Source organism: Aulonocara sp. 'chitande type north' Nkhata Bay, linkage group LG8 (assembly GCF_057382095.1).
Source record: "Aulonocara sp. 'chitande type north' Nkhata Bay isolate Kocher_YH1m ecotype deep benthic linkage group LG8, A_spYH_male_GT1.1, whole genome shotgun sequence".
Classification (NCBI taxonomy): Eukaryota; Metazoa; Chordata; class Actinopteri; order Cichliformes; family Cichlidae; genus Aulonocara; species Aulonocara sp. 'chitande type north' Nkhata Bay.
In genome coordinates this window covers 1,462,273-1,488,350 of record NC_141351.1, presented here as the reverse complement: position 1 = coordinate 1,488,350, position 26,078 = coordinate 1,462,273, and the positions used below count along the sequence as shown (strand labels likewise).

The window sequence follows — 26,078 nt, the reverse complement described above, 5'->3', positions numbered from 1 at the left end:
TATGCTTAAAAGGACTGCTGTGTTATCATGATGAAACAAAAGGTTTGAAGCCAGACAAAGATGACTACAAAGTCATGCAAAATAATCCTAAAAATACAAGACACAATAAATACAGGATGGGACAAAATCAGCAAAAAGACACAAAGAGACACAAAACAACCAAAAAACAAAAAAAGGGATAAAATAAGTCCAGAGAAACAATGATCAGAAAAACCAGAAAAATATTACTTCAAAGACAACAAAAAACACCTAAAGATACAAAAACACATAAAATCAAAATGAGATGAAATGTCGTCAATGTCAAAGACACAAAAAGGAATCACACATCCTTGTGGAATGCAGCCTTCTACTACACACCTGTGAAGTCTTGTAATTACATCTCAAACAAAGCTGACACAATCTGCCCGTGGACCGGCAGACAGTCAGACAAACAGACACCTGCCAGAGCACACAAAACTATGTTTGTGGTACTTCTTTCCAGGACCACATTTTTCCTAGATGACACACATGTATGTACACACATGCACATGCCGCGGTGAATCATTTCGAGTTATTTCAGTATTCAAACTTCTTACAGTAATCTGGGCTCTGGTGCTGATCAGTCTGCGAGGGAGCTTTAGCTACCTCTGTCCATGCATCAGTCAAAGCAGCAATGTCCCTACATTTAGGTCTTACCAGTGCACATGTGGATATTTTAGATTTAAAAACAAACTACCCATCATGCACTGACTATGATGAGGGAAACTGTCCATAGAGATCTTTTTAAAAAGCTATTTTTGCTGCTCCCTTGCTATGAGGGGTCAACACAGCGGCTAGCGACGCATGTTTGATTGACCAGTTTTACATCGGATCCCCTCCCTGACACGACCCCAAAGGGGGTTTGTGTTAGCAGTGTAACATGGGAGTGTGTGGGGCTGTAGTTCTGACTTCTGCCTGGCCTTTACTCATTATAAAAGGCAACTTTTCACACCTTTCAGTGTCATGATTCATTAAAGTTATTTGGAGCCATATCATACTGAAACTCATGATTAAAACACTAACATGTGAACATCACCCTTCTGCCATTTCATTTCCAACATGTTGCACCTTTAGAGCTCACTGTGGTTTGCTTGATGAAACTCTTCAACCTGCACCACCCGACTGCCCCACCCATCAGCTCTGTCCCTAAACTGGTCTGGGACCAGATAAGAGATGCTGTGCTTGAACGGTCTTTTGTTTTACCCCTGCAAATGGCCCTTTTTTCATCAGCACCATTCAGCTGTCACTAATCAAGTTTCTGCATATGCTATCTAGATAAGATAAAAATGCCATCGCTGAGAATGCTGGGCTTAGTGCCCAACAGGATTGTAACCAACTCTCAGAACACAGGGTGGTGTCAAAAACCGACTACTCCTCTCAGAGCCATACATGCCGATGTTAAGGTATGAGATCTAGTGAGACTTGTAGCAGCAGTGTGGCTAAACCCACAGAGGGGATAGATAGGGCGAGGACTGAAAGGTTTTGACCATGAAGAGCAGTCAGGCGCACAGAGAGGAGACCTGAGCGCTTCATTGGAATGCGTATGGAATGAGGAAGTGCGCAGCCGCTCAGCCAGGCGGAGAGGTGACTGCTGGGAAGGTCTGAGTTAATCTGATAAGCACAGCACGGGAAAACTATTTGTTAGAGCATCATTCAATGCTGTCTTTATCTTCAAGTTTGCATCTGTTGTTCAAACCAAGCTGTTACTGTGTGTGTGTGTGTGTGTGTGTGTCAAGAGTCACACAGGCATTAAAAATACACTTTTCTGCTTGTTTTCATCAAAATTAAAGCCAAATAAGTTCAATTTACTCAAGCACATTTTCATCTAATGCAGTCCAATGCAGTAAAAAGTCAAAACAATCGATTCTGCAGCCTTACCTCCAGGACCTGGACGTAACTGGAGGGGAACCATCCCCTGGCTCCATCCTTCTCTCCCTCCCACCAGCCTCCAGGCAGAGCCTGGACCACCTTAATAATCTCCCCTGCCTCGAAGCTCAGTCCCTGCTGGTGCTGCTCCCCGCTGAAGGGGTACAAACTTTTGCAGTGCGATCCCGACATGACCACTGCTCACTCAAGAAGCCACACGACGATGATGATGATGATGATGATGATGATCTCCACCACCCTCAGAGGAAAGAGCAAACTTTTTAATGGAACTGGAGTTTGGTTTTTAGGGCTGTAGAGAGGCGGAGTGAAACTGTGGAGAACTTGGAGAACAGGTTGTTTTCCTCCCACTGTTGGTACCGCCGCTACCGCTGCTGCTGTCAGGACGCCCCTCAGCGCTCTGCTCCGCCAGTGTGCCTGCCAGCCTGCATGCTGTCTCAGAAACTCGTTACAAGGCTGTCAAGTAGGAAGAACGAGGCAGAGGAAAGCGGAAGTTGGCTAAGTTTCCCTTTAAAATAAAAGCACAAACCTCACCACGGGTTTTTTTTTTTCTGTAATTGAGCAACGTGTGTTATACATATATTAGTTATATGCCATGCAGGTAAATAAACACACGAATGAGACAAACCGAGAAAATAAGGGACACTGCACAAGAAAACAACATTCAGTTTTTGGTTTTTTTGAAACGATGAAATTAAGAGTTTGTTCATCATTAATTTAGTTCAAAGCATTAAAAGTGAAACAATTATTTTTTTTTATGTTTGGACGGATTTATTCTCATTGTTAAACGTCTTGATGTATGCTCAATCATCCAGGTGAGTAAATCTTGACTGTTTATAAGACTGGGGAGACCTGCAGTCAGCTGAGACTGAAGAAGTCACTTGGATGAGCGACGAAACGTTTCTTCCACTGAAGACGGTATGTCCAGATGAACAGAATAAACTTTTGGGGACTCATTGTGAAACAAGCCTCCCCACCTACCTTTAAGCCAACTGGGTGGGGGGTTTTGTGCTCACACCCATAGTCCGTCCCTAGAGATGACTAGATTCGGCACATCCCCTTTCTATAATATCACAAAGACAAAAAATGACTGAAACAAAGCAATCTGAAACCTGAGCTTTTGACTCACATGAGTAGCTGACGTCATTCTGTGCATGTTTTCAGATGTTTTGTTGGGTATCTGTTTTCGCCACAGAAACCTGGTGTATGTGCACGTGGGCACTTTTATGTTTTACTTTGACAAGCTTAACCGGAAAGCTTTTATCATAGCGTACTTGACAGAAGAAAGGGCTGTATCTCCACTTTTACTCAATTTCATTAAAATGAGGAAGATGAGTCATAGTTTTTCTACTGCTTTAACTTTTTGGGTTAGTTCTTGTGAATTTATTTATTTCTACATAAATAAATAAACAATGCGACTGTTTATCTTTTCATCAATCTGTGTTATCTACCTTTCAGTGAGTTTATTAGGTTTGCACTGAGGAGTTTTGCAATTCTGTTGCTGCATTTGGGAAGTTGGTTGGCACCACAATAATCATTGCGATCAGTAGAATACTACTGGAGGTGAAAGCATGTCTAGTAAAACAGCGGAGGCTAGTTGTCTAGTTACCTAAACTGTTTATTTTCACTTGAAGTGAAGCAGCTGTACTAGGAACCAATGCTGCCCTCAATATGAACATGATCACATGAGCTTAGACTTCCTTCCTTTACCCTATTCCAGTGTGTCATGGCATATCATTGATTATTCAGGCAACACAATCAGATCAGCATGAGGCACAGTAAGCAGAGACCATATTTCACAAAAAAAGAAAGCTGATCACTCACAAATCAGAAGACAAAAAATGAGATATTAAACAACACAAGTACATGTTAACTCAAGGCTGTGTGACATAATGTAATTAGAGGATTAGTACAGCAGTTTATTACTATCCTCGTATGGCCACACTTTCACTACACTGCTGTTCAAAATACAAAAATAAGCTAAACAATAAACAACTAAACAAAAAAAAATCAATAAAGAGTTACTTTGAATAAAGCTCTTCGGTTGCTTCTTCTCTTTCATCCTTTTCAAACTGTAGATGACAAGCTAACAGATTTCAATGATTTAAATTAGTGGCGTGTTCTTTTAAAGTAAACAATCATAGAAGAGTCTTGAGCAATAATGCAGCCACAAATAAAAGGCTCTCTGCTACAGACTACTGGTTATCAAGCAGAAGTGCGAGTTTGTGGAGCACAACATGAAACTTTAATTGCTTCACAAAAATGCTGCAAAAACAACTGTTTAAATTAAGCCCACAATCATTTCATGTGACAACAAGACTTGACACTGTTGTTGGGTTTTTGGGGGGGGTTTTCTTGTTTTGTTTTTGTTTATTTTTGGAACTGGTCCCATTTAGACTTTTATTTGGTTTCATGTCAAGTTCCAGAATCATGCGATCTGCTGCATATTCCACACACATACACAAATACACACACATCAAGACACGCAAGATCACATACTCTTTCTTACTGCAGCTCTGATATAACCTGAAAGTACACGTCCTTCACTCAGACTGCTGTAACTTTGTCTTTGTATCAGGTGTGTAAAGTCTTTGTCATTAACCTCTCTTTAAACATTTTTTCTCATCAGAAAACACACCTGTTATTATTTGGAGAGTGCTTATTTGGGAGAATTTAGACAACAGATGGAGCTGATGGAGTGCTGCGTACCCAGAGTCAATAAACCAAGATCTTTTGAGCATGATTTTTTTTAATGCGTTTGGAATAACACTGTCAGTCTCTCTTGAAGTGAAGGAGGATATCTAACCTACAACTAGCCCCTGTGAGCAATTTATAGCTGTTCTGTAATGCATCAGTACATTAACAATTCATTAAAGCAGTAGCGGTAGCTTAGAGAGAAGACATATACAAAGGATTTAATGTTGATAGAATGGCACCATCTCACCTAACCTTATTGTGCATTCGCATAGTGCTTGACAGATATTTGAGAATTGCAGAAATGTAAAGTCTTCCTTCTGAGACGGTGTACTGCCTGTTGCACAGGCCTGGACCTCTGCACAGCAACTCTGTCTCACTCAGATGGAGACTCAGAAGAGCTCCAGGAGGAATTTCAAGAAGAGAAATGTCTCACAAAGCTGTTCAGAAGAGAGGTAACGATCTAATGTGGTGTTTCATGAGTAAAGAATTTAATGTAGAATTGGTTTGGTTGCAGTCTGGGTTATTGCCTATTGATATGGCTCCACAGACTGAATATAAAAGACTAGCTCTGAACAATGAAGCCCATGTGGGACTTAACACTGGATTGCTTTTAACGGTTTATAAAAGAAGTCCAGTTGGTCTATGGGACAACGTCCAAATGCTCCTTTGATTTGTGACCTCGATAAACACTTTTATAGTGGGCTTATAGTCTCAGTCGCTAATCTCAATAAATATATCATGTGGTTGGCACATACATGCAGTGGTTTAGGTAAACTTTTAAAGCAAGCTGATCTCTAACCAGAAAACAATGGCTGATGTCACCATGACCGTGTTTTTAATGCACAAGCTTTGTTTGAAAAAAAGCCTCAGGCAGTTTCCGCTTTTTTGTCCTAAAAGAGGAAAACGCTCTCTGCCTTGAATCTCTACATGAGAGCTGGAGAGTGTGGAGTTGGCCTGACTCGTAGATACAAAGCAGCTACATTAATAGAAAATACACAAGGTTGAAATGAACCAGTAATTATCCTTAACACAGTCCTTCACACTTCTCCTCTACCTGCTACATAAAGGTCGCTGTGGAGGGTCTTCAAATGTGTCCCTCAGTCCTCCAACCTAAAGCAGAGCAGGTAATGTGTTAGTCCCTGTAGGACAATTACTCCTCTCCATTTCACCCATTGGGCAGCCACCAGTGCAGCGCCTGGGGAGCAGTGTGTAGGGATGGTACCTTGCTCAGGAGTACCACAGGATAGGCTCTCAGTGGATTCGAACCCCCAACCTTCCAATCAGGGGGCAACCACTCTACCTACTGAGCTATCCCTGCCCTAAGGTTTGATGGACCTTCCTCACACACCTGTCCAACAAGCTGCTCAGCTCTTTTACAAGCTCTCACACAAGCAAGCGTTCCAAACGGATGCTTTTCATCAAGTTGCAGCTGACCACCACAGCTTGGTGGTAAATACTGTTCTTGAGTTCCTCTTTCTGGATGACTCACTTGTGGAAGTCACACCCTCACATCCTTAGGCCACAAAGAAGAGCTCCAGTTTGACTGTGGTTCTAAAAAGCAGGGCCTAAAAAGCTGCTGCTCACATCTGTAAACTGCTGGCTGACGCAGCAATTGCTTGCTTCTCCCTGGTTGCATCTTTCACATGGGCTTACTTCAACCGGGGCTGCACATTGGTGGCCTGGAACATGGTGAAAGACATTTACAAAAAATTTCTTAACCACTCAAAATCCTTCCACCTCATGGACTTTGATGAAAACCTCACAACGGCTAGAGATGGCATCATCTCTGCACTCCATGACATGGAAAACAGAGCAAAGCAGGCTGAATCCAGCTGGACTCTCAATCAGCTTCCTACTCAGAGTGAAGTTATGTTAATTCCAGCTGTCTGAAAATGACATGTATTAGCATTTTTTCTTTTCCTAATGTTAATTTCAATTATATATTTAACTTTCTCAGATGGCAGAGTCATGCTCTGTGGAGACTGAAGAGTGGAATGGTTATATATATATATATATATATATTAAAAAAAACACCCAGCACGCCCCTGCAGGTGGTTTATCCTTCAAGCTCGGGTCCTCTACCAGAGGCCTGGGAGCTTGAGGGTCCTGCGCAGTATCTTAGCTGTTCCCAGGACTGCGCTCTTCTGGACAGAGATCTCCGATGTTGTTCCCGGGATCTGCTGGAGCCACTCGCCTAGCTTGGGAGTCACCGCACCTAGTGCTCCGATTACCACGGGGACCACCGTTACCTTCACCCTCCACATCCTCTCGAGCTCTTCTCTGAGCCCTTGGTATTTCTCCAGCTTCTCGTGTTCCTTCTTCCTGATATTGCTGTCATTCGGAACCGCTACATCGATCACTACGGCCGTCTTCTTCTGTTTGTCTACCACCACTATGTCCGGTTGGTTAGCCACCACCATTTTGTCCGTCTGTATCTGGAAGTCCCACAGGATCTTAGCTCGGTCATTCTCCACCACCCTTGGGGGCATCTCCCATTTTGACCTCGGGACTTCCAGGTTATACTCGGCACAGATGTTCCTGTACACTATGCCGGCCACTTGGTTATGGCGTTCCATGTATGCCTTGCCTGCTAGCATCTTGCACCCTGCTGTTATGTGCTGGATTGTCTCTGGGGCATCTTTACACAGCCTGCACCTGGGGTCTTGCCTGGTGTGATAGACCCCAGCCTCTATGGATCTTGTGCTCAGAGCTTGTTCTTGTGCTGCCATGATTAGTGCCTCTGTGCTGTCTTTCAGTCCAGCTTTGTCCAGCCACTGGTAGGATTTCTGGATATCAGCCACCTCCTCTATCTGCCGGTGGTACATACCGTGCAGGGGCCTGTCCTTCCATGATGGTTCCTCATCTCCCTCCTCTTTCTTGGGTTTCTGCTGCCTGAGGTATTCACTGAGCACTCGGTCAGTTGGGGCCATCTTCCCAATGTATTCTTGGATGTTTGTTGTCTCATCCTGGACTGTGGTGCTGACACTCACCAGTCCCCGGCCCCCTTCCTTCCGCTTAGCGTACAGCCTCAGGGTGCTGGACTTGGGGTGAAACCCTCCATGCATGGTAAGGAGCTTTCTTGTCTTTATGTCAGTGGCTTCTATCTCCTCCTTTGGCCAGCCTATTACCCCAGCAGGGTACCTGATCACGGGCAGGGCGTACGTGTTGATGGCCCGGATCTTGTTCTTACCATTCAGCTGACTCCTCAGGACTTGCTTGACCCTCTGCAGGTACTTGGTGGTTGCAGCCTTTCTAGCGGTCTCTTCATGGTTCCCATTCGCCTGCGGGATCCCCAAGTACTTGTAACTGTCCTCTATGTCTGCAATATGTATATATATATATATATATATATATATATATATATATATATATATATCAATCAAAACTTCACCTCATACACTCAACTCATGTTCTTTTTCTAATATTTGGGTGCCTGTTTCTTCTACAGATAAAAAAAAAAGGACAAAGAGGGAACAAAACTGGAGATCAGCCTGCAGACACTTCTGGAAAAAGATGTTTGAAGAGAAATGAATCACAGCAGCTGCTCTCAGATTATTCACGTTTATTAACATACAGTGTGTTTGTGTGATTAAACCAACACGTTTTGACAAAGCTATTGGGTTTTTTTTTTAGAAATAAACTGAAGCGACAGGTACATTTTGAAAGAAACATTATACAATCATATTCACATGAAACTCCCCAGTGCTACATGTACAACTCATATTCTAATTCAGTTCAGTTTTATTTCTGTAGTGCCAAGTCAGAACAATAGTTGCCAAAAGGCACTTTATATTGGAAGGTAAAGATCCTATAGTAATACAGAGAAAACAGAGAAACCCCCAACAATCAGTTAACCTACGAGAAAGCACTGTGGCGACAGTGGGAAGCAAAAACTCCCTTTCAACAGGAAGAACCAGTCTCAGAGAGCGATGGCCAAGAGGCGTTATTATTCATAGCAGCAATCTCCAAATGCAGACTATTATTACTCAGCAGCAAACAAACAGTAGGCAGTGTTATCATCTAGCTGTTGACCTTGAAGTTTTAAGCAAAAAAAAAAAAAAAATAGCCAAACGTCTTTCTTAGTTCATGAGGTAAACAAAGTTCAAATGACATTACGAATGAGACAGGACAAAAGCTTCTTGGAATTCATCAAGTGCTGGAAAACCAATAAAAAACGTAACCAAACGAAGGGAAAGAGTCTTATTCTGACTCCATTCAGTCTTTCTGATATATAACATGTCAGACTTTGGCTTTCAGTCTTTCCCCCAGACAAACTCAATACCTGCAATGATGAGGACTTTAAAGCACTGACAATGAATAAAAACACGATCCATGTGTTGTGGAGAATTGAGTGGCACACCCTAATAGTCCATCTTGTGGTAATCCTCTAGAGCCTTCTGAGGATTAAGTAGATGTAGATGAGTGACAGTGAAGAAGATGGCTATTTTAACACAGAATGTAAATGTCACCAGGCCCTAATCTCTGCAAACAGTTGCTCTAATTAGATGCTAACTGCCCACATACATAGCAGTTTATATATAAACCTCTCACTCCTGTGAAACTGATTATCTGTTAGAGTGCTGTCGCTAGCTGGCTAATTAGCACCACAAAAAGAAGTTAGACAAGCTCATGAACACATCAAGGAAAGGTCTCCACTCATTTCTGCTAATATTAAGATATAATATGAAATATTGAGATTGTTGCGTGGGCTGGTGGAACATTGCACTTGATTGTGATGGCTGATACTGAATGCAGAGAAAAAACTAACAACATTAAACAACGTTATGCTTTAAATCACTTTATTCTGCTACAGTTTCACAGCAAAACAACAAATGTTTGTTCATTTCCATTTATGCTAATAAGTTCTGCCATCGCTGGATGTTTTACTCGGATTCTGCAGCCTGAGACAAGAAGAAAAGGAAATAAAATAAAATATGTAAAAATATAAAATAATCCACTCTTATTATTCTTTTTTAATTTCCTGCTGCAGTCTCCGTAGCCACTGATGCCCATTCCCAGCGTTTCCATCCATGTTAGGCCACACATAGGCAACAAGTATGCTTTTTTAACTGGTGGTTAAACACAGCTTGATAATGTAAATGTGAATGACTGCAGGAGAAAACAAAATATTCAGGTTTCTAACTTTACCTTTCCAAACTCTCTGCTTTTAGCTCTCATCTTGTTAACCTGGGATTCAGCGATGTCTGCACGCTCCTGCGCCTCCTCCAGCTCATGTTGCACCTTCCTCAGCTTAGCAAGATGAACGTTGGCCTGCTCCTCCTGTAGGAAAAGTCTGAAATTTAGCTACCGAATAATAATGATGAGAATATCAAATTTCTCACTTCACGGGAAGATCTTACCGCTTCTTCATTTTGTCGTTTGTAGGCCTTGACTTTGAGCTGCAGCTTGTCTACGAGGTCCTGTAGTCTCAAAACAGTCTTCTTGTCCTCCTCAGTCTGGTAAGTGAGCTCCTTGACTCTCCTCTCGTATTTCCGGACTCCTTTTATGGCATCAGCGGCTCTTTTCTGTTCAAGTTCCACTTCCCCCTCCAGCTCACGCACCTAAAGTCAGCACTCAACAAATTTAGCATCAACTGTGGTCATCGTTCTAAGTGATGCTTCTCAGGTACTGTTTATGAAAGGCTATGATACCCGTGCTTCCAGTTTCTGAAGCTGCTTCTTGCCCCCCTTCAGAGCCAGGTTCTCTGCTTCGTCCAGGCGGTGTTGCAGATCCTTCACAGATACCTCCAGGTTCTTCTTCATCCTCTCCAGGTGACTGCTTGTGTCCTGTTCTTTCTTCAGTTCCTCCGCCATCATTGCTGCCTACATTTGCACAGGAGGTTAGGTTGATGTTCAAAGTCTACCTTGTCATTGAAAAATGGAAAATGAATGATTGCTGAATAAAATTAAGGATAAAGACATTTACATCGGTGATGGCCTTTTTGGCTTTTTCCTCTGCATTACGAGCCTCTTGGATGGCATCCTCCACCTCCCCCTGCAGCTGGCTGACATCTGCATCCAGCTTTCTCTTAGAGTTGAGCAGACTGGTGTTCTGCAGCCAAATGACAACAAACCAGCTGTCAATAAAAGCGAACTTGTGCTAACAATTCATGCGTGAACTCTCACAAGTCCAACAACATATTTAATTTTATATCAGCAGCCCCATTACCCACCTGCAGATATTTTGTATTTATTGTATTTTGGTTTGACTGTGTCTGTTGAATGTTTCACATTTTCTGTTTTACTTTGATAGACGTGTGTGCTTTGTTAGCGTGTCTAGTTTTCCCTCCCTTGTCTCCTCATGCTTGATTTGTCCTAGCTGTGTTTTCCTCCTGTCTCCTGTTCCCTGATTACTCCACTGTGTATTTTAGTCCTTTGTCATTCACTCCTTGCTGTCGCGTCGCTAACGTACACACTCTTACCGTCTCATAGTCTCTAGCCTCTTAGTTCTCTGTTTCCAGTTATTATGTTCGGTTCTCTGTACTTTAGCATCTGAGTTTTCCCGGCACCTTTGTGTTTAACCATCTGTTTCTGAGTCCTGCCTGCCACACAGCACGCACCTTGACATCATTGTTCCCTCTAAGCTGCGCGTGTGCGCAATTGCGCACTGCTGGCACGCTCTCTGGCTGCATTTTTAGGTAAACAGCAGCAAAAAACTTTGTTTGCAAAACTCAGTAACGTTTTTAAAGAAGTAACTATATAATTAATTGCCCAACATTGGTCATTATATACTGTATTTTGCAGACAGAGAGTTACAGACTCTCTCCCAGACCACAGACTCAGACTCATGATACAAGTCAGAAAAAGAAAAGAAAGTTGTGTTTTCAAAATTGGAGTTCAAGTTATTTTTACTTCCAATAGTGTTAACATACTGCACAGGTCATGAACAGGATTTTTTTTTAATTTTCATTGTAAGTGGGCTAAAGCAGTTAATTAAAAGTAGTCTAACATAAATGCTGTAATTTGATTATTTTAATAAACCATGTAACTTGGATGCATTCGATGCTGGCGTGACCACAGTGCACACGTCTGCTGTCGCTCACAGTGGTCCAAGGGATCGCTAAGAGAGTTTGTGTGTTCGCTCAGACACATGAAAAATTAGAGGGAACATTGCTTGACACTATTATTTGCTGATATGGAGAAATATTTCTTATAACTTGGATATATACGAAGAGCTTTTTCACTATTACGAGTTACCTGAGAGTGTAACAGCCCGACTCGCTCACAGGCATCAGCTACTTCCCCTTCAGCCAATTTCCGGCTTCTTTCTGACTGTTCCAGAGCAGCCTGCAGCTCCTCCACTTCTGCCTGTAGCAGGCTGCTCTTGCGCTCCACCATGGCCACCTGCTCCTTCAGGTCCTCCTGGGTCCGCAGAGCCTCATCCAGGTGAATGGTTTGTTCCTACAGAGAGAAATTTACCCATGATTAGACATTCATAACCGATGTACTTAAAGTGGCGTTTCATATTCTACTTTGAGGTGGCTTTGTATGTTCCTCAGCTGCTTCTGGGCTTCAGCAGCCTGTCGATTGGCATGGCTAAGCTGTATCTCCATCTCATTGAGGTCAGTCTCCATCTTTTTCCTAATTCGAATGGTATCATTCTTGCTCCGCATCTCAGCATCTAGAGCTGACTGCATTGTCTCCAAAACACGCTGGTGGTTGCATTTCATCTGCTCAATCTCCTCATCCTTCTCTGCCAGCCGGCGATCGATGTCCCCTTTGACCTGAGTGAGCTCCAACTGAATGCGCAAAATTTTGGATTCCTCATGCTCCAGAGAAGCCTAGAGTAAAAAGACTGAACGGTTACACAGAAGGGAAAAAAGAATAATAAGGTTTGTGTGAATTATGTTTAAAAAAAATCAGATTAGGTCACCTCAGCTTCCTCCAAAGCAGTCTGAATCTCTGTCTTCTCAGTTTCACTTTGCCTCTTAGTCTTCTCCAGCTCATGAATGGCTTTGCCATTCTCTCCGAGCTGTTCAGTCAGATCAGAAATTTCTTCTATAAATGTAAAACAACATGTAACGCTCAGTTACTGATCACATGAAAAATAATCAGTTATTTTCTAAAAAGGGAGCTATCATGGTAAATCTACTATCTTCTGATTGGCTGCCTCCTGCAAACATGATGTTTAAACAGCAGGCGATCACAGCTACTGTGAGCAATCGATGGATGGTTGGATGGACAGATACACAGATGGATGCATGGATGATTGCATAGTTAAATAAATGTGATGAACCATCTATAAGAAATCATCCACATACGTTGCAGGTTTTTGTTCTCTCGTTTGAGGACTTCGAGCTGCTCCAACGCTTCCTCATAAGAATTCTTTGTTTTGAAGAGTTCAGTGCTGAGGGAGCGAGACTCTCTCTGTACACCATCCAGTTCAGCCTGAGTTTCCTCATATTTCTGCTTCCACTCAGAAAGAATCTATAGAAAACACAAAAAGTAGTTTGTCTAAGGCAGAATCTGTAAAGGCCTTTATGAAATGCTTTGACTCTTAGCAGCAGTGGGTTACAAGATGCTTCAGTTACCTTATCAAAGCTCCTCTGCTTTTTATCCAGACCAGCTGCTTGAGTGTTTGCTCTTTCCACGTCAGCCATGAGGTCCTCCACTTCTCCCTGCAGCCTTTGCTTTGTCTTCTCCAAAGAGAAACACTTGGCATTCACAGCCTCAATTGCCTCCTCAGCCTCCTGCAAACGCTGTGCAAGCTTTTTCCTGAGAAAGTTGGGAATCCATAATAATGGCAATTTTCTTACTCTATAATTTTTTTTTTTTAAATCTACATATGTACGGTATGTGTTTGAGAAAAAGTCTCACTTTGCCTCTTCCAATTCATCATTGCGCTGGATGGCATCAGTCTCATACTTGGTTCTCCACTGAGCCACTTCACTGTTGGCCTTGGACATTGCTCTCTGGAGCTCAGCCTTGGCCTCTTGTTCCTCCTCATACTGCTCCCTCAGCAAATCACAGTCATGGCGGGCAGATTGAAGAGCATGGGACAGGGCATTCTTTGCCTGACATGGAGGCAGATTTGGATTTTTATTTACAAAACTACACATAAAGGGTCAAATAATCCTGTCACTGTAAGCATTGGCAAGTTCAATGTTTTTTTTTTTTAAATATAAAGTACATTTATTAGCATGTTAGTTGGAAACATTTGTGCAACAAACTAAAGCTTTTAAAGTTAGTTTTATAATATAAGGACTAGAAGCCGAACGATTGCATTGCTCCTTTTCCTGTTTTTAGCTTTAGCCTAGTTACATTTAGCTTTTTAACTTTGGACACAGACAGACTGGTTTCTGATCTTGTGCTAATTATCCACTAGTAAACAAACCTATTCTACAAAACGTCTGACTTTTCCTTTAAAACCAGTGTAGCAACCAGTTCTCCACAACTGTTAAAAAAAATCGAACTGAGTCAACTTAGGGGACCAAGATGATGAATGCACTTTTAACCTTCTGAATTAAGTTAAGTTAAGCTAATCTAAGCTATGCTAAGATATAGCATAACTTAGCACTAACTTAACAGGTACTGTTTGGCACGGTGGAAACAAACCTTTATTTCTTCCTCAACCTGTCTCTTCAGTTCCTCGACTTGCTGGGTAAAGGCAAGCTTGGACCTCAACATCTGAGAGAGTATTGCTTCTTTCTCCTCAAGCAGACGAGAGAGCTCACCTGTTTGAGAGGGTTCAGAAAATAAGGCATAAAAAACAAGAGCACTTTCACTCCAAAAACCTTTTAATCAGCTGCTTACCATTTTCATTCTGAAGTCTTGCCTTTTGAGCATTTACTTCAGTGATCAGATGTGTGTTCTCATCATGTTTTGTTTTGTATTCACTCAGTTGGTCTTCCAGAGAGCGGCACAGCTTTTCATAATTAATCTGATAATATGGATAACAGTTTTATTTGTATTTCTAACATACTGATTATATGCAAGACACAATCCACTAATTGCTGATTACATTATTTTGAATGCACTATTCCCACTTTACTTTCAGAGGCCAAACTTTTTACCAAAATTGGTATCTTTGTATATATAATGATACGGCAAAACATGATATCAATTTGGGAACTTTAAACAGTGAGGGAACAGTTGGTTAGGAGTCAAGCTGTGGGCAAAAATGAGCAGAGGTAAAGAGCAATTAAATGTCAAATGACTGTTACGTCCAGATGATCAAGTCAGATTGTCTCTGTAGTGTAAGTGTAAAGGTCCTTCTAATTTGAATGCACACAACTCTGCCCTCTGAGGTCCAAGTTATACACTAATTAGATGATAATCCTAACTGTGTTAGGGTTATGGCCACTTAGATCTCAGAAGGTTAAATGATCTGCTGAGATTAGTTGCAGAAAACACATGGAACCTGCATCATGTAGGTAATGGTGATTTTGTATTATTATATTTGACATTCAGTATGAATGTCTTAACTTAGCTTACCTTTGCTTTGACCATGATCTCCATGTTGCTAGACAGATCATCAGTCTCCATCTTGTACTCACTCTTCTCCTTTTCTAGCTTCTGCTTGACTCTCTGCAGATTGTCAATCTGCTCTCCCAGCTCAGCCACACTGTCAGCGTGCTTCTTTCTTAAAGCTGCAGCGATGGCCTCGTGGTGTAGGGTCGATTCTTCGAGGTCTCGTCTTAATTTCTGAAACTCAGCCTCTCGCTTCTTGTTCAGTTCTACTTGAGCGGCCGTGGCTCCTCCAGCCTCCTCCAGCCTCTCACTGATCTCCTCAAGCTCTCTGGAAAGATCAGACCTTTGCTTTTCCACCTTGGCCCTAGCAACACGCTCAACTTCAAGCTCTTCCACTAGCTCTTCATTGCATGCCTTGTTAAAGCAACAAAAAAAACCCATTAACATTCACTGACTTCAAGATTTCAAGATATTTGAAAAAAGAAAAGAAAAAAAGAATTCAATAGATTTCTGCTGTTGGTACCTGAAGCTCCTTGATCCTCTTCTGACATTGTACAGCTGCACTTTGCTCATCCTCAATTTTTGATACAAACTGGCTTAATTCGAAGTCTTTCCTGTTGCACAAAATCATATCTATTTCTATAAGCAAACATTAGAAGCTTAAAATTATACCTAAACAAAGATGTGCCCATCCATACTTTTTGAGATGCTCCTTCAGCTGTTGATTGCCATTTTCCAAATCCATTATGGATTCCTGAGCAAGTTTCAGATCTCCTTCAAGCTTTCTTTTAGCCCTCTCCACATCCATTCGAACTTTCTTTTCTTGTTCTAGAGAGCCCTCAAGCTAATACATGGGGATATACACATTATACATGATGTGTGATTTGAATTTTTTAAAAACAACTACTGGCTATATAGACTTACATCATCAACTTGTTGCTCCAGCTTGATCTTAGCTTTGGTTAGAGAGTTGACTTTGTCTTCTTCTGCTTGCAGATCATCTAGTGTCTGCTGGTGGACCTCTTGGAGGGCCAGCTTCTCCTTGGATAACTTAGCAATAGTGTCATCAAGACACGACATTTCTTCTGTCAGATTCTTCACCTGAATGTGTAAAACACGTATCTTAACCTTCTGAGGTCGAAGTTGTCATCAGTGATGACCCTAACCGTAACTGCAACTCTAATCAATCAGATTGCATAATATATATATCTATATTTTTTTTTATTGTTCTTCTAATTGTGGCAATCGGAAAACAAACGAAACTGACAAACACATGATAAACTATTTATGTTTTTTCAAAATGAGTCAATTTTGCCTTCTTTTAGGGTTAGGTGACCACCAAAAACACACCTTGTTTTCAGTGGCATGCTTTTCTTTCTCCACTTTAGCCAAGGTGAGCTCCAAATCATCAATATCCTTCTTCAGCTCAGAGCATTCATCTTCTAGCTTCCTCTTCTTGGCAGTCAGTTCAGCGTTCAGCTCCTCCTCATCCTCCAGTCTCTCACTCAGTTCTTTGGTTTTAGCCTCGAGCAAGATCTTGTTCTTTATCAGTCCCTCGCATCGCTCCACAGCATCTGCCAAGCTCTCACTTTCCTATTTAACAAAAATCACATTTAGCATTTATGCAGACTGCACTCTACTTGTGTATTGCAAAATTCATAGTTTCTCTCCTCACAGCTTGAATCTGCAGACACAAGTCGTTCTTTTCCTGAAGTAGAGAAACCATTTTGGCTTCCAGCTCCTTCTTCTTAGTCTCAGCTTTGGCTAAATCCTCCTTACACTTGGCAAATTCAACTTTCATCATGGCCATCTCCTTCTCCGTCTCAGCACTCCTCAAGAGTGGCTTGATCTTAAAGTAGAGCTTCATCCATGGCCAGTGTTTCACATTCATGAAGGAGCGAATATTGTACTGAACGATATAAATAGACTCTCTGGAAAGAGGTGGAACAAAAAGTTCTACTGTATTTAGTGTGCTGAACATTGACCTTGAGTTTACTCTGGACTCATTTTAATTACCTTCTCTCCATCATTTTCTGAAACTCCTTCCTTCTGAGAAAGCCACGGCACAAAGCCTGAGTAATTGTGATAAGAGAGGCAAGTTTTTCATCCCTCATCTCTTCCAGCAGACCCAAAAGTCCTGCTTTGAAGAACACCTACAAAAGAAAAGGAACATTTGTCTGTATATCTCTTAAAAACTACAACACTATGTTCAGACCCACTGTTCTCAATGATACTAAAAATGATTGGTTACAACAAACAACATAACAGTTCTTCACTAGTACTTGGATTACTGTTGCTGACTACAGTTGAAGACGATGATGTTGGAGTTTGTTTGACTGTGGGGAAAAGTTTGGTACTATCAAATCAATGATCTGCTTAGTGGTATACGAACATGAGATGGGAGTAGCTGGGCTAGCTAGGTACCAACAATTGAACTAAGTGGACAATCCCCCTACTCTTATGTTCAATGTGGGATAAATACTGTCCGCCTTCCAACAGTAAGTTTCAGTTTCACCGTATGTTAGGGTGACCAACCGTCCTCTTTTCCCCGGACAGGTCCACTTTCCACGTTCTGTCCGGGGGGATTTTCGAGATTGATGAAAATGTCCGGGTTTTTCTATGGGCCCACAGAGGACCCATATGTGTGACGTCATCCCCGAGCTGCTGCTTTGTGAATAGCTGTTCTGCCTTACAGACTGGACACAGCATGCCTGATGATGTTTAAAAGATGCCAAAGCACAAGTGCAGCTTTTCAGACGAACTGCAAAAGAAATTTCCCTCGCACCGTCCCGTAATTTTTCTTATACAGATGAGGCCTTATTTCTGTACCATTATTTAATTCCAGAGGTTTTTAAGTAATTTTTTTGCACTTGTTGACTTGTAAAAGCCTATATGACATTTTTTATTTCACCATTTATTAACTGCACAGAGAAGGCATTGTTTAAATATGTTAAAAGTTCTTCATGACTGGGCCAAGTGTCCTCTTTTTTGGAAATCAAAATATGGTAACCCTACCATATGTCATTTCGAATATGGCGAAGCCTTCACTTACACTCAAAATGAATTACCTTGGTATGTCCGAACTTATACTGTGTGTGATCTACATCGATAGAGCCCAAGAGCTTCTCGGAAGCTTTCTTGTTGTCAATGAATTGTCCTTCAGGAATCACACTGGCATTCAGTACTTTGTACCTAAACAAAGAAATCTCTTATTACACACAATTTTTAAAGTATTCTCAGAAAAACAGACTTTTGTTGATTACCTTTGCTTGAAATCCCCATACAGGATCCGACTGGGAAAGCCCTTCCTGCAGATCCTGATTCCTTCTAACACACCATTACATCTCAGCTGATGGATGACCAGATGGTGTTCCATAATCCCTACAAGTCAGGTAGAGCCACACTGTCTTTAGGCTGTATTCAGGCTGCCATACATACAGTACAAGTAAAATAGTCTGAAATGTCACGAGGAATACCTGGAGTTTTAGTTTCATTTGGGATCAGGCACCTAACAAAGTGAGGATGGGTGCTCCTCAGGTTTGTCATTAGCTTTCCCAGATTCTCCTGTTAGAAATGATCAGTGATGATTTATTTTTTCAATCAGAATATTTTTTCAGACTATTGTTGATCAGATTTTCAGAAAGTTACCCTAAAGAGGGCTGACACAGTCTGGAACGATGCGCCCTTCTTCTTTGCTGCTTTCTTAACACCACCACTTCCACCTGTGTTTTCTTCAAAATAATCATTGTTTTATTTATTTAGAATATTAAAAACAGGCCATTTTAATAGAGAATAAAATATTAGGTATTTCATACTCCTACCCTCAGAAGAAGCATAGTTAGAATAGAGGAAAGCCAGTAGTTTCAGGCTGGCTTTCTGGTAGAGTTGGACGACAGTCTCATTCAGCGGGTCCTTGTTTTTGTCTAACCAGCCTGTGATGCTGTAATCCACAGTCCCGGCATAGTGCACCAAAGAGAAATGAGCTTCAGCCTTGCCTTTGACAGACTTGGGCTTCTGAAAGTTGCTTGATTTTCCTAGATGCTGGTCATACAACTTGTTTTTAAAGGTCGTGTCTGAAGCCTTAGGGAACATACACTCCTCTTCAAGGATGGAAAAGATGCCCATTGGCTGTTGAAGATAGTGAGTCAGAAAATCCTGCTGGGATCACAGGGTCATATTGCATCTGAATAAACAAACCTTCTCAATGAGCTCGATACAGGCAGCCAGGTCCATCCCAAAGTCAATGAACTCCCACTCGATGCCTTCCTTTTTATACTCCTCTTGCTCCAGCACAAACATGTGATGGTTGAAAAACTGTTGCAGTTTCTCGTTGGTGAAATTGATGCACAACTGTTCCAGACTGTTATACTGCAAAACATGGAATTTACTGTAGAGCTTATTTATTTTTCTACAAATAATCAGATGGACCGTAGAAAGAAAACTTACATCAAAGATTTCAAATCCAGCAATGTCCAGGACTCCAATAAAGAACTGCCGAGGTTGCTTCGTGTCAAGCATCTGATTAATGCGGAGGACCATCCAGAGAAACATCTTCTCATACACTGATTTGGCCAAAGCGCCAATAGAATTGTAGACCTGTACATAATGACATTTTGTAGATTTCAACAGCAACTTTAATATCATCATGTTGTAAGGTTGTTGTGTGCAACACACTTCAAGACAATATCTATACACAGAGCAAGATTACTGTTAATTTGATAAAACTATGTTTGCTAGATGTTTAACTTATTTCACATGCCATTTTTAGTCCAGACGACACGTGCCTGCCGTCCTCTTTGATTAACACAAACTCCAACCCTGAGCTCTCCAAATACATACAGTTGTCATTTCAGAATGATCTACCAGGTCATAACAATCAGGGAACCAGAAAAAAGTAATTCTAGCACACATCAAAAACAATTAACCCACATTTTTCCAAGATGTTATTTTCCCCCCAAAGTACAGGATTAGATGTCAGAGTTCTCAGGACTGTAAGGTTAGAGTTTCTTGCTATATTCTTTTTTTTGGCCTTTTTTCAGCTTTATTTGATAGACACAGTGAAGAAATGACAGGAAAGCGGGGGCAGAGAGAACGGGAAAGACATGTGGCTAAGGGCCAAGGGGTGGACTCGAACCCAGGCCAGGCACTCTCAGTCATATGGCATGTGGTTGCCCACTCAATGTACTGAGCTAAGCTATATTCTAGCATCAACACAACTGATGGATTCAAAGACATTAAGCGTTTGACAAGGCTTTCCTGTCATTTAACAATAAAAATGATCAATACACAATATGAACCTCACAACGCTGATTAAGTTAGTGCCAATAGTTTTTCAAAAACCTGTACCAAGGCAAACACTGAAGATAAAGCAGATAAGAGGATGAGACTGAACATATAACACCTGTTCTTAAACAGCTCCATTAGCTTCAAGTTCACCTCCGTGTCAATTTCAAGATCCTGCTTCTTAACGTCAAACCGCTTCATAACCACGCTCCCCCATATTTATTTGATCTTCTCCATATGCCCTCAGTCCCTCGTACACTCCGCTCTTCTTCAGCTTCCCTTTTGTTTGTTCCACCTGCTCGTCTGACTTCCATACGACTCAGAGCCTTTAGCTGTTCAGCCACCAGATCTCCGGACTACAAACTCTCTCTCCACTTTTATAATTGCACCTTAAAACCCTTCTATTCACAATTGCACACACTTCATCATGATTCCGTCTTAGTCTATTTTTACCTTGTTGAGTTTTTATACTTGTTTTTTATTTTTTATACTAATGTAAGGTGACCTTGAAGGTCTTTAAAGGTGCCTATAAATAAAATGTATTATTATTATTATTATTATTATTATTATTATTATTATTATAGGATGAATTTCCACTTGTGCACCTGATATGAACTTTTCTATGTGTCCGTTAACACTAAAATTTGCAAGTTACCTGCTGAACAGTCTGCCCTTTGGTCACATACTCATTGCCAACCTTTACTCTTGGATAACACAAAGCTTTCAGCAGGTCTGCAGAGTTCAGACCCATCAGGTAAGCTGCTTTGTCAGCCACTTGTCAAAGAAAAAGAGAAGAGAAGAAAAAATAAAGGCAGAGTGTGATAAAAGAGGCTGAGATTCTAAGGTTTGAAAAGATTAAAATCTATATTTGCACATACCAAAAACAAACGATAATGAGCACAAGAGATATATATTTATATCAAGATAAATAAAATCATTAAGGTGGAACATTATGAATAACAATTACCCTCCGTGCCGTCTGGCTCTGCCTGCTCCTCTCTCTGCTTCTGCTTGAACTTCATATTCCCATAATGCATCACGGCACCTATCAGCTTATAGATGCCAATCTTCTCCTCTCCAGTGAAGCCCAGGATGTCGATAGCACTCTGAATGCACATGAAAGTAGAGCTGATCTAAGAGCAAAGTTAGCAGTGATGGAAAAGCAGGAAATGTTCATCTGACTTACATCAGTGGCCATCAATTCTTCACTGTCATCAATACTCGCCACGCTGATCTCCCCCTGGCTGACAAATGGGTAGTCATAGGGGTTGGTGGTAATGAGGAGAGTTTCTGGAAAGAACATAACAAGCCCTCAATTTGGTGCCTTGCACCATACACACATTGTGTATATGACTTTGTTGCAATGCTGTCGTTTCTTGTGTCACCTATGAGCTCAGGCCTCTTGTTGGACATTATCTGGTAGAAAATATGGTAACTCCTCTCTGCGGCCAGTTGAAACGTTACTCTGGATTTTTCCAGTAAATCTACCAAAAACACACAAAATTGGCTTAAATAAAGAATACAACAAATTCTGACAAGATTGTATTACTTATTAATACCCACAAGTCTCAATATCAGCAGAAGCCAGCTTTCCTGTGGTTCCAAAGTGGATCCTGATGAATTTGCCCTGAAAAATGAAAGAAACGTTATCTATGGAGAGCAAAAGAAGACTTGGAATTAAAATAAATAAAAAAGTCTTCACTTACAAAGCGTGAAGAGTTATCATTTCTGACAGTCTTGGCATTTCCAAAGGCTTCCAACAAAGGGTTAGCAGAGATGATTTGATCCTCCAGATTCCCCTTAAGTAAGACAATGAACAATGTAAAATATTAAAAATACAGACAAGGCAGCTGATGAATAGTCCATATATATTTAAATATTACCTGTAATTTTCCAGTGGCAGCAGCATCTTTTTTCCTGTCCCCGGAGCCTGCGATTGTCGCAAAGTACTGGATGACACGCTTGGTGTTGACAGTCTTTCCTGCACCGGATTCTCCACTACAGTACATAAAGTACAATCAGAAATCTTTAATCAAGTAACAAATACAGGCTGTTGTACAATCTTTTAAATGCAGCTTACGTGATGAGGATGGACTGGTTTTCTCTATCTAAAAACAAACAAACAAACAAAAAAGCAAACAGTCATGTTAGAGAGGTGCACTGGATTACATAAAAATGGTAATATAACTTTTAAGCTTACCAGTAAGCATCGACTGATATGCATTGTCGGAAATGGAGAAGATGTGTGGTGGAGCCTCCTGGCGCTTCTTACCCCTGTAGGCTACCACCACTTCCTGGTTGTACACTGGGAGCCACTTGTAAGGGTTCACAGTGACACAGAACAAGCCAGAGTAGGTCTACAACCAAAAGCAACATCTGTGGTCAATATAAGCTTATTAGCTTTATCTGACAGAATAACTATTGCTTTTTAATTAGTCAGCCTGGTGAATTTAGTCTCAAAGGACACCATATATTTATGTTGTTGACCAGGCAGCTTAGGACACAGGTGACACTGATTCTCACGACACAGGCTGTGATGGATTATAAGGACAGGCGAGTAAGTGGTAACTATGAAGTCTTAACTCCAAAGTCAGAAGCAGTATATAAACAACATTTTAATTTAATTGGATTTTCTCTTTTTGTGTTGTTCTGTTTATGGTTCAAATGTATTGTTTTCTTTTTTCTGGTAAATAACACTGGATAGTGGGTTTTAGAATATGAGATGCTTTAATTCACACAGTGATCTGTCATCATTCATTAGATGACTTTAGGTCACGAGCAGTTGTCCAAGCATTTCACTACATATCGTACTGTGTATGACTGTGTACGTGACAAATAAAATTTGAATTTGAATTTGAATTTGAATTTGATTTGACTTAAGTAATGTAATTTTTATATTTAAACATATATTTTACCTGGATGTTGGACTGGCTGCTATTTTGTAAAATTCCATCACTTAAAACTATGAGTATTGGACAAAATTAGGCCAAAACTGGGCCATATTATTTAAACGCTGAGGCTAACTATATTTATACAGGTGTTTTCACCTGTATTTTTGTCATGATCCTGGGCCTAACTTTGTGTTTTTGAGCTTTTTGAAGTTCATTTCTTTGTTTTCCAGGTGTTCATAGTTTTGTTTACTGTTCTTTATTTATTCTTGAGCATTCTGGGAACTTGTAGTTCTTGTTATATGTTACTCTTAATTTAGACTCTAATTTGTTCCCTCATTGTTTATTGTTGTTGTCCTGTTGTGTGTTCCTGCATGGTGCAAGTCTGGACTCTGAGATCAGCCCGAATGAAGTTTGCTTTTTGCTTGAGTCTGTCTGCCAGTGAACTTGCATTTGGCCTGCAAATCATGAAAATTTCAGTGAATTTGTAAGACTTTGTTATTAGTTTGAAGAACATTTTAACATTAATTTATGTTTAGTTTCATTTATAACACTTCCTGAAAAAGAGAATAGGCTCACTTGTCCAGGAAGATACTCGAGGATCGATTTGGACTTTTTCTATAACCTCAAAGCATTAAAAAAAAAAAAAAGACAAAAAGAAAAGAAAAAGTAGCTACTGTCAGACCAAATAAACCCTCAGCTGACTGCACCTCTGCTGTTGGTCTGCACGCTTCAGTTGAGCAGCAGCTTGTCAGGCATTATCTGGTGCAGTACTCACATAGATCATCCAAGCTGCGTAACGCTCTTTGAGGTTAAACAGCACAGCCGCCTCATTAAGGTGTGTCATCATGGCCATGTCCTCAATCTTATCAAACTTGGGTGGGTTCATAGGGAAGATTTCATCTTCCTTCACTGTTACAACCTGTGACGGTAAGAAAGACATCTTCATTAAGAAATATATGAAGTTAGAGCCTGCTCTCTATATTGCTTCTACAATGTAAAGTACATTAAAAAGCTCATCAGTGGACAATCTAAATAAAATGTGCCAACGATGCCTATAAATCTCCAGTATAGAGATACATGGAGCAGATGTACCTGTCCTGACTGAGTTTTAACAGTCGCCTTGCCACCCTCTTTGCTTTGAAATGTGCCTTTAACAAAGAGCTCCTTTGGATCCACCACAAACACTGCAGTTTTGGCATCAAAGGGCCTGTTCTGAGCTTCAATCCTCTCTCGTTCGGGTCTCCTCAGATATGGAGCGGCCTCCCCAAAAACAGCCATGTCAGCGTCTGAACTCATCTCTGCAGTGTACACCCCAGGGGACTAAAACATCCAGGGTTAATGTTAGAATTCATCTATTAATGAATTTGATCATCATCCTGATCAAATCTTACCCCAGAAAGTCAGCGTATGGCTCCTTCTAGAGACACCTGAATCAAAGCTCCTGCTGGTTAAGTCAGTAGCCGTCACAGCCAGAAGACAATGAAGCAGAAAAATGTACGAAGCGTTGGCGCTTACTGCTTTTATAAGATGCATTAGCATAGACAGCAAACAACTATATTTAGGTCAAATCCCCCATTGAACGTGGGTGGAGGAAAGTGATTAGCTTGGCATGTGATGTCATGCAGATGGTGCTGAGCTTTTGTTATAAATCCGTGCCGTGGAGCAACTGCAGCTCAAGAAAAGAATGAATGCCAAAGGAGGGTGACCTCTGCCAGAGATACAGCTCACACAGATGATAAACTTTCCAAGTGTTTGTTATCTTGGGCACTGATCTCCAAGATTATAACTGGATTTGACATTAAGGATGTGTCTAGACTTAAAAGCAGCTATTGAACAATTTAAGCTCAAAGAATGCATTTGTAAGCCAGTAATAGTTGGTGGTACACAAAGTTATTAAACGCAAAGCAGTCACTGCTCAAGTCTAATCTCATTACTGAAAATCATGTGAATTTTGATTTTATTTTACAACTGGAATGTCTATGTGCAATACACTACAATAATGCAAAGAAACCCCAACAATCAAATGACCCCTATGAGCAAGCACTTGGTGACAGCAGGAAAGAAAACCTCCAGCAGAACCAGGCTCAAGCCGCAATCTGCAAGTATAAGCATCGCCTGCTACTTACTACTACTCTTTATTCTTCTTAATTCATATGGAAGCAGTGAGGGTTACTTTTTTTAAATTAAATAAATAATGAGATGGTGTAAAATGTTTTGCTAATCTGAGGTTGTATTTATCTAATATTAAGACGTGATAAGGACCAAATGATTTTATTATGTCCTTATGAATAAAAAAAAGATGGTGTCGTTTTTTTTTCTGTATCCAATTCAAGACATTAAGAGTAAAATACTGTAAGCTAACTTTTTACTTATGTGAAATTTTAAAATGGATTTGGCACTGCTCATTAGAACGCATAGCTGACTGAAAGATCTGTCATTTTCTACGGTTTCTATTGTGTGTGTGTGTGTTTGTGTGTGTATTAATTTTCCAGTTTCAGATGAACATGAGTGTGGTATCACAAATTTTCTCACAAATAAAGTCATGAAACAATTACATAAAAAATGTGAAACTGTGTTTTACAGGGTTTTATTTTATGTCCTGATTTACTTACATTCCTACATATTTCAAAAATTCATATGGTGAATACACTTCATATGTCATGGCAAGGATTTCTGTCTTCACAGCAATGTAACAAAATACATTTTTCACTTATCTCCAAAGCTTATTGTTTTGAAATGTACCATTAATGGTGCGCGGTGACACTTCTGATAGTCATGACAGGCTTATAAATAAAGTCATAGTTGATAAAGCCCTCAATAGAAATTCCTCCAGGATCCTTCTGGGATGGCTTTAGAGATCACAGTGGACTAGCGGTCACATTAGAGAATCTGAGGC

General features: G+C 40.8%; 2 protein-coding genes across 2 annotated transcripts in view; both read right to left on the bottom strand.

Moving 5' to 3' along the window:
- gas7b (growth arrest-specific 7b) overlaps positions 1 to 2,316 on the bottom strand; it is a 64,078-nt gene extending 61,762 nt beyond the window's left edge. The window contains exon 1 of the mRNA XM_086304969.1: positions 1,897 to 2,316. Within this exon, the coding sequence (XP_086161095.1) occupies positions 1,897 to 2,076 (180 nt within the window). The 5' untranslated portion in view covers positions 2,077 to 2,316. The remainder of the gene's footprint in view (positions 1 to 1,896) is intronic.
- LOC147322795 (myosin-4-like) lies at positions 2,086 to 24,645 on the bottom strand. Its single transcript, XM_086304869.1, has 39 exons — positions 24,574 to 24,645; positions 24,275 to 24,502; positions 23,958 to 24,101; positions 22,492 to 22,648; positions 22,372 to 22,399; positions 22,175 to 22,289; positions 21,998 to 22,090; positions 21,855 to 21,918; positions 21,677 to 21,775; positions 21,478 to 21,581; positions 21,259 to 21,397; positions 20,947 to 21,065; positions 19,455 to 19,604; positions 19,206 to 19,376; positions 18,830 to 19,136; positions 18,657 to 18,739; positions 18,485 to 18,572; positions 18,272 to 18,389; positions 18,077 to 18,200; positions 17,025 to 17,161; positions 16,684 to 16,939; positions 16,359 to 16,601; positions 15,933 to 16,109; positions 15,707 to 15,852; positions 15,532 to 15,622; positions 15,033 to 15,422; positions 14,352 to 14,478; positions 14,154 to 14,272; positions 13,416 to 13,612; positions 13,130 to 13,313; positions 12,860 to 13,025; positions 12,472 to 12,596; positions 12,071 to 12,379; positions 11,796 to 11,999; positions 10,525 to 10,650; positions 10,251 to 10,421; positions 9,960 to 10,160; positions 9,748 to 9,879; positions 2,086 to 2,358 (listed from the first exon to the last, which is right to left on the bottom strand). Exons 2-39 carry the CDS (start codon positions 24,476 to 24,478, stop codon positions 2,086 to 2,088), a joined length of 6,081 nt encoding a protein of 2,026 aa, XP_086160995.1. The 5' UTR covers positions 24,479 to 24,502; positions 24,574 to 24,645.
- Positions 24,646 to 26,078: the final 1,433 nt, after the last annotated feature.